Here is a 14526-nt window from a genome sequence, read left to right on the forward strand (position 1 = left end):
TAGTATTTGATTAGTACTGAGAGTGAAATTACAGTAACACCCTTCATATTACCAAAGATTCCAAACAAAATAAAAAACAAACACAGTTCTGAATGTAAGATTTTTGACAGATCAAGAATCTACAATCGACAATAATTCCTATGTCATAATGACATTGGGACCAAAAATCAGAAAAAATAACATTTTCTAAAAGAAATGCAATTATAAAAGTTGCAACTTTTAGATTGGTTATCTATCCCCAAAAAATTTGAATGCCCCACACAATTGGAATTATTAAAATCAATTTTTAATTCTAATATAAAATAAATTAAATGGTGAGATTATTGCTTCTTGTAACCACAAAAAAAGGTTCATTTGTTTAAAAGTATACTCCATGCCTCCCTAAGTTAATAGGCATGTTTTTCATTTTGGATGGTACAATTTTCTATATATTTTTTAATTTTTTGTATTTCTAGTAAGGTAAGTCTAATTTTCTACTTAAGATATTTTAATTATTTTTTCTTTATCTCTCTCCCACTTGATCAATTTTATATTGCAACTTGTGTTGTCTACTATTAAGACTATTGATAATTGACGGAGGGAGTAAAATATACTAATGTAGATTGAAATATGTGAGGCTGGCCAAATTCTTAAATAGGTGAGCATCCGATAGTATATTTGTAATGATGTGTATGTTTTGAATTTGATAATATCGAAATCGTATGAAACTCTGACTGTATGGCGGATCTTGACTAGTTACAATTTGACGTAAGACTTCCCTTATATATGTGCACCAGAGTCTGTGTAGTGTAGCCCCTAGTTAAAAGCAATACCTCTTGTGTTATCACTATGTGTCACACACACAATCACATTATATGTATGTACATAATTTGTATTGGCTTTTAGAAAATAAATAATTCACATATATCACTATAGGAAAAGAAATCGATAAGCCGAGTCACATACATTGGGGACCAATATAATAGATTGTCGTTTCAATTTTGGAGAAGATTTTGGCACATGATGGTTAGTAACTTAGTATAGGTTATCACCTCATATTCACATGTGAGATGAAAATTAGGAGAAACATCCATTCCAAGAATATTGTCACATTTTGCTCCATCAATAAAAAAACTTCAATGTTAGTGTTAGAGTGATGCTACTTGGGTTGGCTATGATGGGATTTACTTATTTGCAATAACTTTGGTTCAGATAAATCGATTCATTTATCAGTAGTTTAGTAAAATATTTATTCACCTAAACACATTTTTCTAGTGACTTAGAGCATCCACAACGGCGAGCAGGACGATGTCCGTGCCAGCAGCACGGAGACCTCATCCGCCGCTGCGCTCGCGCCGCTGGCACGGCGCTGCTCGATGCATCGAGCACGTCCGTGCCAGCAAGCAGGTGACGTGGCAGGCACTGATTGGCCAACGGCTCTGCTCGCCGTCCGTCCGTGCCAGCAGCACGGCATTGCTCGATGCATCGAGCACGTCCGTTCCAGCGAGCAGGTGATGTGGCAGGCACTGATTGGCCAACGGCTATTTGATTTTTTTTAAAAAAATCGGTTTTTAATTAAAAAAATCGATTAAAAAAAATTCCAACTTCTCAAAAAAATTATATCCGTTTTCTACCCACTTTTATTTTTTTTTCATTTTTTCCCCCAAAAATACACATTTTCATCTATAAATACCCTCATTTTCACACCTAAAAATTCACACAACACTACACAATTCTCATCTACATTCTCTCATTTTCATTCTCATCTACATTCTCTCATTTTCATTCTCAATCTTTCTTCCACTCCTACAACATAACAAATGTCCGGCCACGGCGATCACCCCCCGGGCTCCCACGGTTGGAACCCCGATTGGTTCGGTTCACAACCGTTTCCTAGTCCGGAAATGGAATATTCGGCCCCTCCTCAAACCCAAAGTCCAGGAGTTCCGGGTGGCTACCGGCCTTACCCAATCGACGACCAAGATGCCCCCGAAGGGCTATACGGGTGGACACCCGAGCCTAGAGCGAGGTCGAGCGGCCCCTCCCAAACTCCGACTCCTCCTACTCGCGGTGTCCTCACACCGTACACTCCGGCGGAGATGGAGCAATTGTTCAAGGCGTTCTTGTCAATCTCCGAAGATCCGGAGGTTGGCACGAACCAATCCGGCGATCATTATTGGTGGAGCATCTGTCGCCGGTACAATGAAAACCGGCCGGCGGGAACAATCGAGCGCAACGAGAGTATGGTGCGCAACGCCACATACAGAGCCAACGAAGAAATCCAAAAGTTCCAGGGGTATTACCTCCAGGAATAGCGGTCGACGAGGAGCGGTCGGAGCGAGGTCGACATCATTAGTTCCACCTTGTCGACCTACCAATCCATGAACTACAAGTCGTTCAAGTACCTCAACATTTGGCAGGAGACGCGGTCGCATCTGAAGTATAGGGGAGACGTAACATCCTCCTCTAGCGACTCCTCCAAATGGTCAAGGTCGGTATCCCTATCCGACGCCGGCTCCGAAGATGTGGCTAGCCAACTTTTCCGGAGCTAACTTGGGTATCCCTGATGCCGGCCCGAGCGGTTCCCAACGCCGACCGCAAGGAAGGAAGAAGGCGGCGGCCAACCGCCGTCGCGCCGCGACTCCATCCGGCGATGCTCCCGAACCCGCTCCCATTCCCGTTCCCTATGCGCCACCTCCACTCCCACCAACTCGTTGTGGGCGATTTTGGCCCAACTCAATATGCCCGATAGGTCAACTATGACCCCCACACAACTTCGATCGCATGAGGCCATGATATTGGGTCTCCAAAAACAATTGGGGGTAGTGCCGCCGGATGAATAGTCTTCCACTGAGGTATTTTTAGCCTTTAATTATGTAATTTTTAATTTTTATGAGTTTAATTATGTAATTTTTAATTTTTAGGATTTTAATTATGTAATTTTTATTTTTTAGGATTTTAATTATGTAATTTTTATTTTATTTGTAATTTATAATATTATTTCGGTTTTTTAATGAATTTTAATATTATGGAAATGTTTTTATTTAAATTGAATAATAGAATGGTGGGACCCTTGTGCTTGTCCTTGCGGAAGAGCACGACTGTGGGTGTTGTGCTCTTGCCTAAGAGCAGGCAGAAAAAGTGGGGCCGGGCCAACAACCGTGCTCGTTGGCAAGAGCACGGTTGTGGATGCCCTTATATAATTCATTTGATCAAAGTATCATATCCCTCTTAAATAGGAAAAACAATAATAATACAAAGATATTTGAGTATATAACTAAGCTCATTAATATAGTACTCCATGCGTCCGCCATTGCTTCTCACTAATTTTCTTTTCGGTCCGTTCGCCAATACTTGTCACACCTACTTTTGCTACTTTTGGTAATTGACGCCACATTTCACTAACTTATTCACCTCATATTTTATTACAGTATAAAACTAGTAGTATATAAAAATAGAACTCATATTTCAATAATTTTTTCAACTCACTTTCTATTACGTTTTTAAAAACCTGCGTCGGATCAAAGCGTGACATTAATCAGTGACGGAGCCACATGGGAAAAGGGGGTACCACTGTACCCCAAATATGTACGTCTTAAAGTATTATTGTAGTGAAACTTGGCAATAGCTCTTGTGGTCGGGTGGTTCAGCATTTGGTCTTCCTACTTTTTGGCCAGTGTTCGAATCCCCCTTATGCATATTACTTCTAAATGCTGTGCATTTCTTTTTACTATTAGACATATCAGGGAGTTCAATTATTTTATTTTATTTTATCTCAATGATCTTATTTGATTTTACTTCTATCTCTAGATAGTTTTTTAATGTTTTTTTACTTTTATTTGAATTATATTCTTAACGTGCTATAAAATTGAAAATTCAACTAGCCTAGAATATTTATAAATGATCTATTGCAATTTATTTTTATATCTATGTAGTTTTTTATTGCATTTTTACTAAGTATAATATGAAATATATTCTTGATGTGATATAAAATTTGAAAATACAGTTAATCAATTTTCTTTTTCAAAGATTAGGTATGTACTGCATTTTTTTTATTTTTTATTTTTTCAATTATATTCTTAATAGTAAGTACTATGAATTTGAGTTTCTTTCAAAGATTAGGTATACATATATTTTTTTATTTCAGTTATAAGTTTAATGCTTATGTATGAATTAAAGTTCAAAATTCAATAGTTTACTATTTTTCTTATTTTGTTTTGTGGTTTTTTTACAAATACAAACTACTTTATTAGTTTTCTTATGCTACTATTTTTATATTACTTTTAATACTTCTTATATAATATAATTATTTGTCGTACAATTCGTACCCCAGATTAAAAGTTCTGGATCCGCCACTGGCATTAATGACGAAAAAAGGAAGTACTTTCATTCTCTACTTAAATTCATAAAAAATAGCATTTTATGACTAGTCATAATGTCCATTCCTGACTTTATTAGTCTTTATCCAAAAATTTATCCTATCGATGATTCTGGGACATGAAATTAAATAGATTTGATAGTTATGCATTAACAATGGTCTATGTTCTTACACTATACAAAAGTTTTGGATTTGAAAATTGATTTTTAGGTATTACTTAGTACTAGTATATTCTAAATCTTATAAATTGTTTTCACACCCCAATATTGAAAAAGTTAATAAGTTTGTTTACATTAGGACATATAGTCGAAAAACTAGGAAACTAATTATCTGTTTTAAGTAAATCAATCATTAAATTTTATAGTATATCTTAAACTTTAACATTATTTTGAATTTTGCAATTTAATGAGATCGCTTTGGCCTTTCAATTGTTGTAACCATCATTAACGTTACTGATTGCGATGCGTTCAAAGTCTCCTTCCCAGGTCATTTCTCAACACGTTCGCTCTTTCAAGATTCGTCTCTTATTCTTTACGCATCACTTAGTATCTTTTTGAGGATTGTCTAATAGGTTTAAGGATCTTCTATATGCTATGAGGAGGCTGTTTAATTTATATACTTAGGAGTTAGGACAATACTCAATCCGAAAGAACTAGACAAAACACAATTTTTCTTTGCATAAATGAATTTTCATCGACTCATGTCACACTTAGTTTGTTTTGTTATTTCATTCTATTTTTACGTGGGATTGAAATTAGAAATTGATTCTACCGTTGTCTACTTTGAAATGAAAAAGGTCATTTCAAAAGAAGGTTTAACAAACACTTTTACCTCACTAATCTACTCAAATTGATACTAATATTTATAATTTCAATTACTTTCGTGAATAATTATCGCACCAATTAAATCACGTGTACGTTAATACATGTACAAAATGATGATGATCTTCACGTCCAGCTAATCAATATATGTTGGATTTTGTAAGTCACTGTTGATATAAAACAATCAATATGAAATATCTTTCTATATTAAAGACACAGACAGTAAAGTTGCAATTTTTTAATGGCCAACAAGATTCAGATCCAACTAATTATTTAATGAATCACTTTATCCAAAAGGACTATATCAATTTTATTACATTATTTTAATCTGCATGTAGACCATGAAACAATGACAAATGAATTTGTGGTGATTTTCGTTTACATTTACCCAACACTCTATAATCGTAGTAACTCGTAAGTTTGGAATGGACCAGGTAGAAATAGATCATTGTAATAGTTCTATTCTTACTATTGCTAATGACTAAATATTTATTTTTATATCTTGTTCAATCATCAATTTCCTTACAAACTTGAGTCTTAACAATGCATCTCAAAATAGTAAGATCATATTGTCTGATGATTATTCATTTCACCCAACTCATTCGACTAATCTAATATAAAATAAATTCTATTTATCTATTTAAATTATATAGTAGTACTCCCTACGTCCCACAAGAGATGTCACACTTGTGGGACGATAAGAGACTTTAGGAGGTTTTGTTTTGTGTGTTAGGTGGAAAGAGAAAATATAATATTTATATTATGGTGAGAGAGAATTTTTTCTGAAAATATAAATGTGACATCTTTAGTGGGAAAAACTAAAAATGAAAGTGTGGCATCTTTTATGAGACATATGGAGTATTATTTTGTCTAACTTACAGAATATCACCATATTGTATAGAAGTTATTCATCAAAATTGCACCATATTTGATTATATTCTTCATTTCGACACTATTCTTAGATCATTGCAATTTTATATTCCCTCCATCCCCGACGAGTAGGTGAATTAGATTCATTACATAAAATAATTGTACTAATAATTCCAAAAGAAATACAGACAAACACAATACACACAACAAAGTAATTTGCGACATTTCCCTTCACAACGAGTTGCTCATCCCTCATCCACTACCACATCTCTTCGCCAAAAAATCGCGACGAGCTTTTCATTTTTGGTGCGTTGTTAATGCCCTTATTTCCCTATCAAAATAGCAAAATTCAACTCCGTATATAAATTCAAATTCATTTAAATATCTCTCAGTCAAAAGAAGAAGAAAAAAATACTCTTAACTACTAGTAATAGAATTACTATATGAAGGGGGTAATTAGAGCATCCACAATGGGGCAATGCTCCGCCACATCATCATTCTATCCTCCTACCCTTCTATCTGCAGTGGGACGCCCTAAAGTCCGCCCTATAGTTTTCACTACTGTTTTGTTAATTAATTTTTGTTTTCAAATATGTCATGCAAAATAATAAAAAAGCACCACGATTTAAAGGCAAATCCTACATTACTTAATTAAAAAAAAGTTACAAGAGTTAGAAATAAAAAAACAAGTTCACTACAGATAAAAAGGGCATACTCTACATCATTCCCAACTTGAGGCGCAGATCATCGATCATCCACTTGAGGCATTCGGCTTCGGCCGGGTCCTCGCACTGCCTGAGGGCGTGGTGCGTGTCCAACAACGTCCTCCGGTTGGCGGCAGCCACCAACTCCGCGTAGGCATGTCCCGCAGCCAAAGTCGGGGTCGGGGTCGGGGTCGCGATCGGGGCTAGGGCCGGGGCCTGTGAGGATGTCTCCTTTGCCTTGCCCTTGTTCTTGGGAGGACATCGGTTTGCCGGAACTCTCATCCTCGTACATCGGCTGGTTGAGGTCCATCGGAGGTGCGTCGCTGTCGCTGTCGCTGTCGCTGTCGCTGCTCGTATAATTACCGGCGGCGGTGTTCTTCGTCCTCTTCGCCGCAACCGATAGGGTAGAATCCCTACTTGGAACTTCTGCGAATTCAACACTTCATTCATGTTGTAATTTACATTTGTTTCAATTTAGTACAAAAAATATTAAGTTTACATATTTTATACAAAAAGTTACATTAGTGTTTTAAATTAATACATTACGCTAAATATTTTAAACACCGTTAGTTAGTTTATAATTTGTCCAACTTATCATCATAATAAAAGAATAATTAGATATTTAATACAATTAATCACTCTAAAAAATCAATTCTTCCAACAATTGATCGTGGTTTAAAACAATTCTGTCTCTCAATATACTCTATTTTTTTATTATACTCTTTATAGAACACAGTATAAAATAAATCCGTATTTCATCTTTACAAAATGGCTAATTTGAGTTTCACACAATCAATAAGTTGATATTTTATTTTTACAAAAAAGCTTCAATATCTTTTTGGTTGCATGTATTCTCCATTGTTACATGAGAAAGCTTCGACAATAAAATGCAATTCGCTAATTTGATGGTGAAGAGTGGTGATTTTTTTATGTGTATTTCATTTTTGTGAGTAATAAAAATAACTGTGTTTAAAATAATTAATGTAAAGTTTTAATTGAAACTTTTTGTACAAATTTGAAATATTGATAAAACTTTTTGTATGTATGATTTAATTGGAAATAATGATGTTAATAGGGATTTAACGAAATATATTAGTATTTTAGAACACAAAGTAAATTTTTTATATGAAATACGTAAAGGTAATATTTTTTTTTTTTATGAAATAACCTTTATATACGAAGTCATAAAAACCTCCACCTTTCCCCTTCAATTTCCCAACAGAAGAAAAATGAAGACAAAAATGCATCCATCTCTCCTCCTCCTCTCACTCCTCATCCTCCTCCCCTTCTCCGCAGCCTCCCCGCCGCCGTTCCAGCGCTACCCTCTTCCCTCCGACCGCCGCTCCACCATCCCGCCCCAAACGCAAATCGAAGTCACCCGCCCCCTCCCCTTCGACGCCCTCACCCCCGCCTGCACACTCCCCCTCTTCAACCACACCTTCGCCCACACCTCCGGCCTCCCCCCCGCCGCCGCCAACTACTCCGCCCCCCCTCAACTGCACCTGGTCCAACGCCGCCCTCCACTTCTCCGCCGCCGCCAACGGCACTCAAATCGACCGCATCGCCGCCGTCTGGCTCACCGGCGCCGAGCTCCTCCGCACCAGCACCCCCCAATCCACCCCCGACGGCGTCTCCTGGTCCTTCACCAAGGACGTCACCCGCTTCTCCGCCCTCCTCCGCCGGAAAAGCCTCTCCCTCTCCGTCATGTTAGAGAACACCGTCGACGAATTCTACACCGGCACATTCGACGTCAACATCACCTTCCTCTTCTACAACATCCAAAATTCCCCAATCCATAAACGCCGCTCGCTCAATTCGAGCCCTAGAAAAATCATACGCAATCAACGGCGGCAGTCAGCCGCGATCAATGCTTCACTCGAGCTAGACCAAATCCCCGCCGATTTGATCATCCCGGTCTCCGCCGCGGGAGAGGAAGGGTACTGGTTCAAAATCCAGACCGGAAACGACGCCGTTTACCAGGGGATTCAAATCCCTAACAACACCTACAGAGCGGTAATCGAGGTCTTCGTCTCCGCTCACGGCGACGACGAATTCTGGTACACGAATCCACCGGATTTCTACATCGAGAGCAACGGATTGAACATCACGCGCGGCCACGGCGTCTACCGCGAAGTTCTCGTCACGCTCGACGACAATGTCGTCGGATCGGTCCTCCCCTTCCCCGTCATCTACACCGGCGGCATAAACCCCCTGTTTTGGGATCCAATCGTCGCAATCGGCGCTTTCAACCTACCTTCTTACGAAATCGAGCTCACTCCATTTCTAGGTATTCTACTCGACGACAAAAAGCACTATTTCGGATTCGGCGTCGCCGACGCTATCTCCTTCTGGCTCGTCGACGCAAATCTGCACCTCTGGCTCGACGACAGTCCAGTGAAGGTCCAAGCCGGTCCGATCAAGTACAAAAACCCTAACAATTGCGTCGAGCGCGAATCCAGCTTCGCGCAGCTCAACGGCAAATTCGAAACCGAAGGAGAGAGACAAACAGAGTTCTCCGGCTGGGTGTACTCCAGCGCCGGAAACGTAACCACGCGCGTTATCACCAAGCTCGAATTCGACAACGAGATCAACTACAAGAGCAACGGAACGATCGTGAAGGTCGAGCACGAGGTGACGGTGAGGAAGCAGATCGAGATCTCGCTGCCGTCCTCCGGCACGGTGGCGAGCTTCAGCGTGGAGTCGAAATACCCGCTGGAGCTGAAAACGACGTCGGTCGCCGGATCTGGACCGGATAACTACCTCGTGTCGACGGAGCTGGAGGTGTCGTACGAGGAGGAGAAGAAGATCGACCACTTCCAGAGCAAATTGAAGAACAAGCAGGAGTGCAGCGGCTGGATGTTCGTCCATGGCGAGGACGTGCTCTCCGGCGCCGGAGCGACGTCGCAGACTTACACGGTGCAGGATAGCCTCGGATGCTACTCTCGGAAGGTCTCGGCCGACGAAGGCGCCGTCGTCACAGACACCGAGAATTTCCTCTGCGCCGCCGGAGTTATTTCTGGATCATCTGCTTAGAATTTTCGTGATTTCTGTGTGTTTTTGAGTTATTTTTGCATTTGTTTTTTCGATTAGGGTTTGGGTTAGTGTATGATTATGATTGAATAAATTTTATTTATGAGATTTTATGTGATAACTCTTTTGATTATGGGTTAATGAGATACTCTTCTAAGTTCATTTCTTCTTTTTTTTATAGCAATTTCTTGCTTTTTTTAATTGGAGATAATTCATACTAGTAGTAATTGTTACCCATCTAGCTCTTGTCAACTCGAACATCTGATTTCGGTTTAGTGTTTCTTTTTGGTTGAAGGATTGATCAATATTGATTATCGTATACCTATAGCGGTGATGATTTTAACTTTTGATTTTGAAGTATTTTTACCAACTAAGTTGCGAGATTACTAATCTGTTAATTAATCGATGAAGATTTAGTATATCCCAAAAGAAGGAGCTTAATTGAGTGGATGAAGAGGGGAATGAATATAGTTTATTCTTTGCTATGGACTATGTGTAGTTTCATTCACAATATTGTTATGCATGTGAAGAAAAGAAATGTTGTTTAGTCCTTTCCACGATTAGATATGAACGGATTATAACGATTTTGGGTGGAATTAGTGGGTCCATTCAACTTTTGAATGTCACAACTTTAACATTTTGTAATTATTCAATTAAAATCAAATGTGCATTATTGAAATGGACGAAATACTATAGCGTATCATGTGATTCGTGTGTATGTATCACTCTAGTACCACACACTGCACCAGTGTACCTGCATGCATCCCAATCAATGACCAAAACTAATTAATACTCCCTCCTCCAATTAAATATGCAACACTTGTTTTTCGGCACAAGATTTTATGCTGCGTTGTTTTGTAAGTCAATGAAGAGAGAGTAAAGTAAGATAGAAGAAAATGTAGAGAGAGTATTGTTTTCATTTTTAGAAACGTTTCATTTCTAATTGGACAGAGGGGGAGTAATTTTAAATCCTAATCAATCACTAACTAAGTACTGTTAATCAGTAATTACGGAAAAGATATTAATGTATCGATTTCATTTTTCCACATATTTTTTATTTCTTTTTAAATAATTATAGAGTATTAGTACTATTTTACCTTTTAAAATAAATATTCATTTCTTCACAACAAAATACCACTTTTGCCATTTCTTGTCTAACAACAAATTAGTCTACTATTTCAAAACTTATCAACAATACACTACCTATGGTGTGACTCATAATACCCATTGATACTACTTCAATTCTATTTCTTTTTTCTTTCTTTACTTAACTAATTCATTTGGGATTCAGGATTATGGACAAAATTGAAATTCAGCTATAGATGTGCATTGAAGAGAATTAAAAAGAAACCACCAAATCAAGGTTGAAAAATTGGGTTAGAGTAAGACTAACAAAAATGTTGCCATTCCCGAATTATCTGAGGTCAATTTCACCCATCCTTGTATATTCTTACCCTTCGCTATCTTCATCACCACTCAATTTATTATCCTTTTTACAAAATGAATACAGAAAAGTAAATGTGACAATTAATGCAGAGCGAAGATAGTATAAAAATATACTCCTATAAAAAGTAAAATAGTGTTGGGAGTATTAATAATAGAAAAGAAGCATTACATGAAATGAAAAACTTATATAAAAATAAACTAAATTTAAGAAAAATATCAAAATAATAAAAGTGGACTGCATTATTTTTTCAAGAGGCTGAAGTGGTACTATGTAGTCTTTTAGCATATCATATGTAGAATTGATAACTACTCTTTCTCATCTTACTCTCATTTGACCACGTGTACCTATATGCATTATGATCTCAATTCATGAATATCTCATCGGTTCAAGAAATCAAGACAAGTGTATCGAACCATTTTCTAAATAAAATGAAACTATAAATAGCGGACGGGAGAGTTTGTCATAAACCCTCCTCTCATGTGCAATTTCTCAACAACAGAAAAACAAACTAAAATGCATCCATCTCTACTCCTACTCTCACTCCTCCTCATTCTCCCCGGCTCCGACGCCTCCCGGCCGCCGTTCCAGCACTTCCGCTTCCCCACAACCCGCCGCTTCGCCTCCACGTCACTCGAGAAACAAATCGAAGTCACCCGCCCCCTCCCCTTCGACTCCCTAACCCCCGCCTGCACTCTCCCCCTCTTCAACCACACCTTCGCCCACACCTCTGGCCTCCCCCCCTCCGACGCCAACTACTCCGCCCCCCTCAACTGCACCTGGTCCAACGCCGTCCTCCGATTCTCCGCCGCCGCCAACGGCACGCAATCCGACCGCATCGCCGCCGTCTGGCTCGCCGGCGCCGAGCTCCTCCGCACCAGCACCCCCCAATCCACCCCCGACGGCGTCTCCTGGTCCTTCACCAAGGACGTCACCCGCTTCTCCGCCCTCCTCCGCCGGAAAAACCTCTCCCTCTCCGTCATGTTAGAGAACACCGTTGATGAATTTTACACCGGCGCATTCGACGTCAACATCACCTTCCTCTTCTACAACGTCCGAAATTCCCCAATCAACAACCGCCGTTCACTCAATTCGAGCCCTAGGAAAATCATACGCAATCACCGGCGGCGATCAACCGCGCTCAATGCTTCCCTCGAATTAGACGAAATCCCCGCCGATTTGATCATTCCGGTCTCCGCTGCGGGAGAGGAAGGGTACTGGTTCAAAATCCAGAACGGAAACGACGCCGTTTACCAGGGGATTCAAATCCCTAACAACACGTATAGAGCCGTGATCGAGGTCTTCGTCTCCGCTCACGGCGACGACGAATTGTGGTACACAAATCCACCGGATTTCTACATCGAGAGCAATGGATTGAACATCACGCGCGGCCACGGAGTCTACCGCGAGGTACTCGTCACGCTCGGCGGAAACGTCGTCGGATCGGTGCTCCCCTTCCCCGTGATCTACGCCGGCGGCATAAACCCCTTTTTTTGGAGTCCAATCGTCGCAATCGGCGCTTTCAACCTACCTTCCTACGAAATCGAGCTCACTCCATTTCTAGGCATTCTACTCGACGACAAAAAGCACTACTTCGGATTCGGCGTCGCCGACGCCATCTCCTTCTGGCTCGTCGACGCAAATCTGCACCTCTGGCTCGACGACGGTCCGGTGAAGGTCCAAGCCGGTTCGATCAAGTACAAAAACCCTAACAATTGCGTCGAGCGCGAATCCAGCTTCGCAGAGCTCAACGGCAAATTCGAAACCGAAGGAGAGAGAAAAACAGAATTCTCCGGCTGGGTGTACTCCAGCGCCGGAAACCTAACCACAAGCGTAACAACGAAGCTCGAATTCGAAAACGAGATCAACTACAAGAGCAACGGCACGATCGTGAAGGTCGAGCACGAGGTGACGGTGAAGAAGCAGATCGAGATATCGATTCCGTCCTCCGGCACGGTGGCGAGCTACAGCGTGGAGTCGGAATACGAGCTGGAGCTGAAAACGACGTCGATCGCCGGAGCTGGACCGGAGAACTTCCTGGTGTCGACGGATCTGGAGATTTCGTACGAGGAGGAGAAGGAGATGGGCGATTTCGAGAGCGAATTGGAGAACAAGCAGGAGTGCAGCGGGTGGATGTTCGTGCACGGCGACGACGTGCTCTCTGGCGCCGGAGCCACGTCGCAGAGTTACGAGGTGGAGGATAGTCACGGCTGCTATACTCGGAAGATATCGGCCGATCAAGGCGCCGTCGTCGCCGATTCACAGAATTTCCTCTGCGCCCTAGGCCGTGTTTCTGGATCATCTGCTTAGAATGCAGATTTCTTGTGTTTATGCTTTATCGCGTAGTGTATGATATAATTAAATAAGTTTTAATTTAGGAGATCCGTGTGATTACGATTTCGAGCATGAGTTAATGCGATGATTTTTCAGTTTAATCCCTCTTTTTTTTGTCGCAATTTCTTAGCTTTGTTTTTCCAAAAGAGAGTTAATAGTAGTTTTAATAGAGAGGGAATCAGGTTGAGCTGGGATCATCTTTAAATGCCTGCAATTTTCAAAACATAATATATACGCTCATGGTAATAACACCCTACTGCAGGAATTCTGAAAATAGATTTTTATGTATCTAAACTCAAAACAGATTATGAATCTCAATATCAATTCAACCTTACAAAATATTGTAGGTTGAAGATTAAGTTACGTTTCAATCAATATAAACCAAAACCCAGACAAAGAAATGGTGCAGGAGGTAAGATACAAATTAGAGTAAAGGCCAAAATTGGTCCTGAACATATAGCCATTTTACGATTTTGGTCCTAAACATTATCTTTTGGATTTTTTGGTCCTGCACATATGGACATTTGATCATTTTGGTCCTGCACATATGGAAATTTGATCATTTTGGTCCCCCGTCAACATTTTCGTTAAAAACTAACGGTCAACATTATCTTTTGGATTTTTTGGTCCTGCACATATGGATATTTGATCATTTTGGTCCTGCACATATGGAATTTTGATCATTTTGGTCCTCCGTCAACATTTTCGTTAAAAACTAACGGTCAACGGTCGATTTTTGACTAAAACAATGGGTTGGGTCGGGTCGTGTTTGGGTCGGGTTTGAGTTACACGTTAAGAAAAAAAATAATTATTTTTTATTAATTAAAAAATTATAAAACTTTAATTTTTAGTTATTTTTGTTGATTAAAAATATTATAACGACTAAAACATGATGTTATTATACGATTTAAACATGATATTACACAATAAAATAAAAAATTACCAAATTAAAATAATCATTTTTTA

General features: G+C 39.8%; 2 protein-coding genes across 2 annotated transcripts; both read left to right on the top strand.

Moving 5' to 3' along the window:
* Window positions 1–6976: 6976 nt before the first annotated feature.
* On the top strand, window positions 6977–9785 carry LOC121774566 (peptide-N4-(N-acetyl-beta-glucosaminyl)asparagine amidase A-like). The gene is made up of 2 exons (XM_042171415.1): window positions 6977–7105; window positions 8049–9785. The coding sequence occupies exons 1-2, from the start codon at window positions 6977–6979 to the stop codon at window positions 9783–9785; spliced, it is 1866 nt and encodes a 621-aa protein (XP_042027349.1).
* A 1957-nt stretch (window positions 9786–11742) lies between these two features.
* Window positions 11743–13536, top strand: LOC121774567 (peptide-N4-(N-acetyl-beta-glucosaminyl)asparagine amidase A-like). The gene has a single exon (XM_042171416.1). The coding sequence runs from the start codon at window positions 11743–11745 to the stop codon at window positions 13534–13536; it is 1794 nt and encodes a 597-aa protein (XP_042027350.1).
* Window positions 13537–14526: the final 990 nt, after the last annotated feature.

Source organism: Salvia splendens, chromosome 17 (assembly GCF_004379255.2).
Source record: "Salvia splendens isolate huo1 chromosome 17, SspV2, whole genome shotgun sequence".
Classification (NCBI taxonomy): Eukaryota; Viridiplantae; Streptophyta; class Magnoliopsida; order Lamiales; family Lamiaceae; genus Salvia; species Salvia splendens.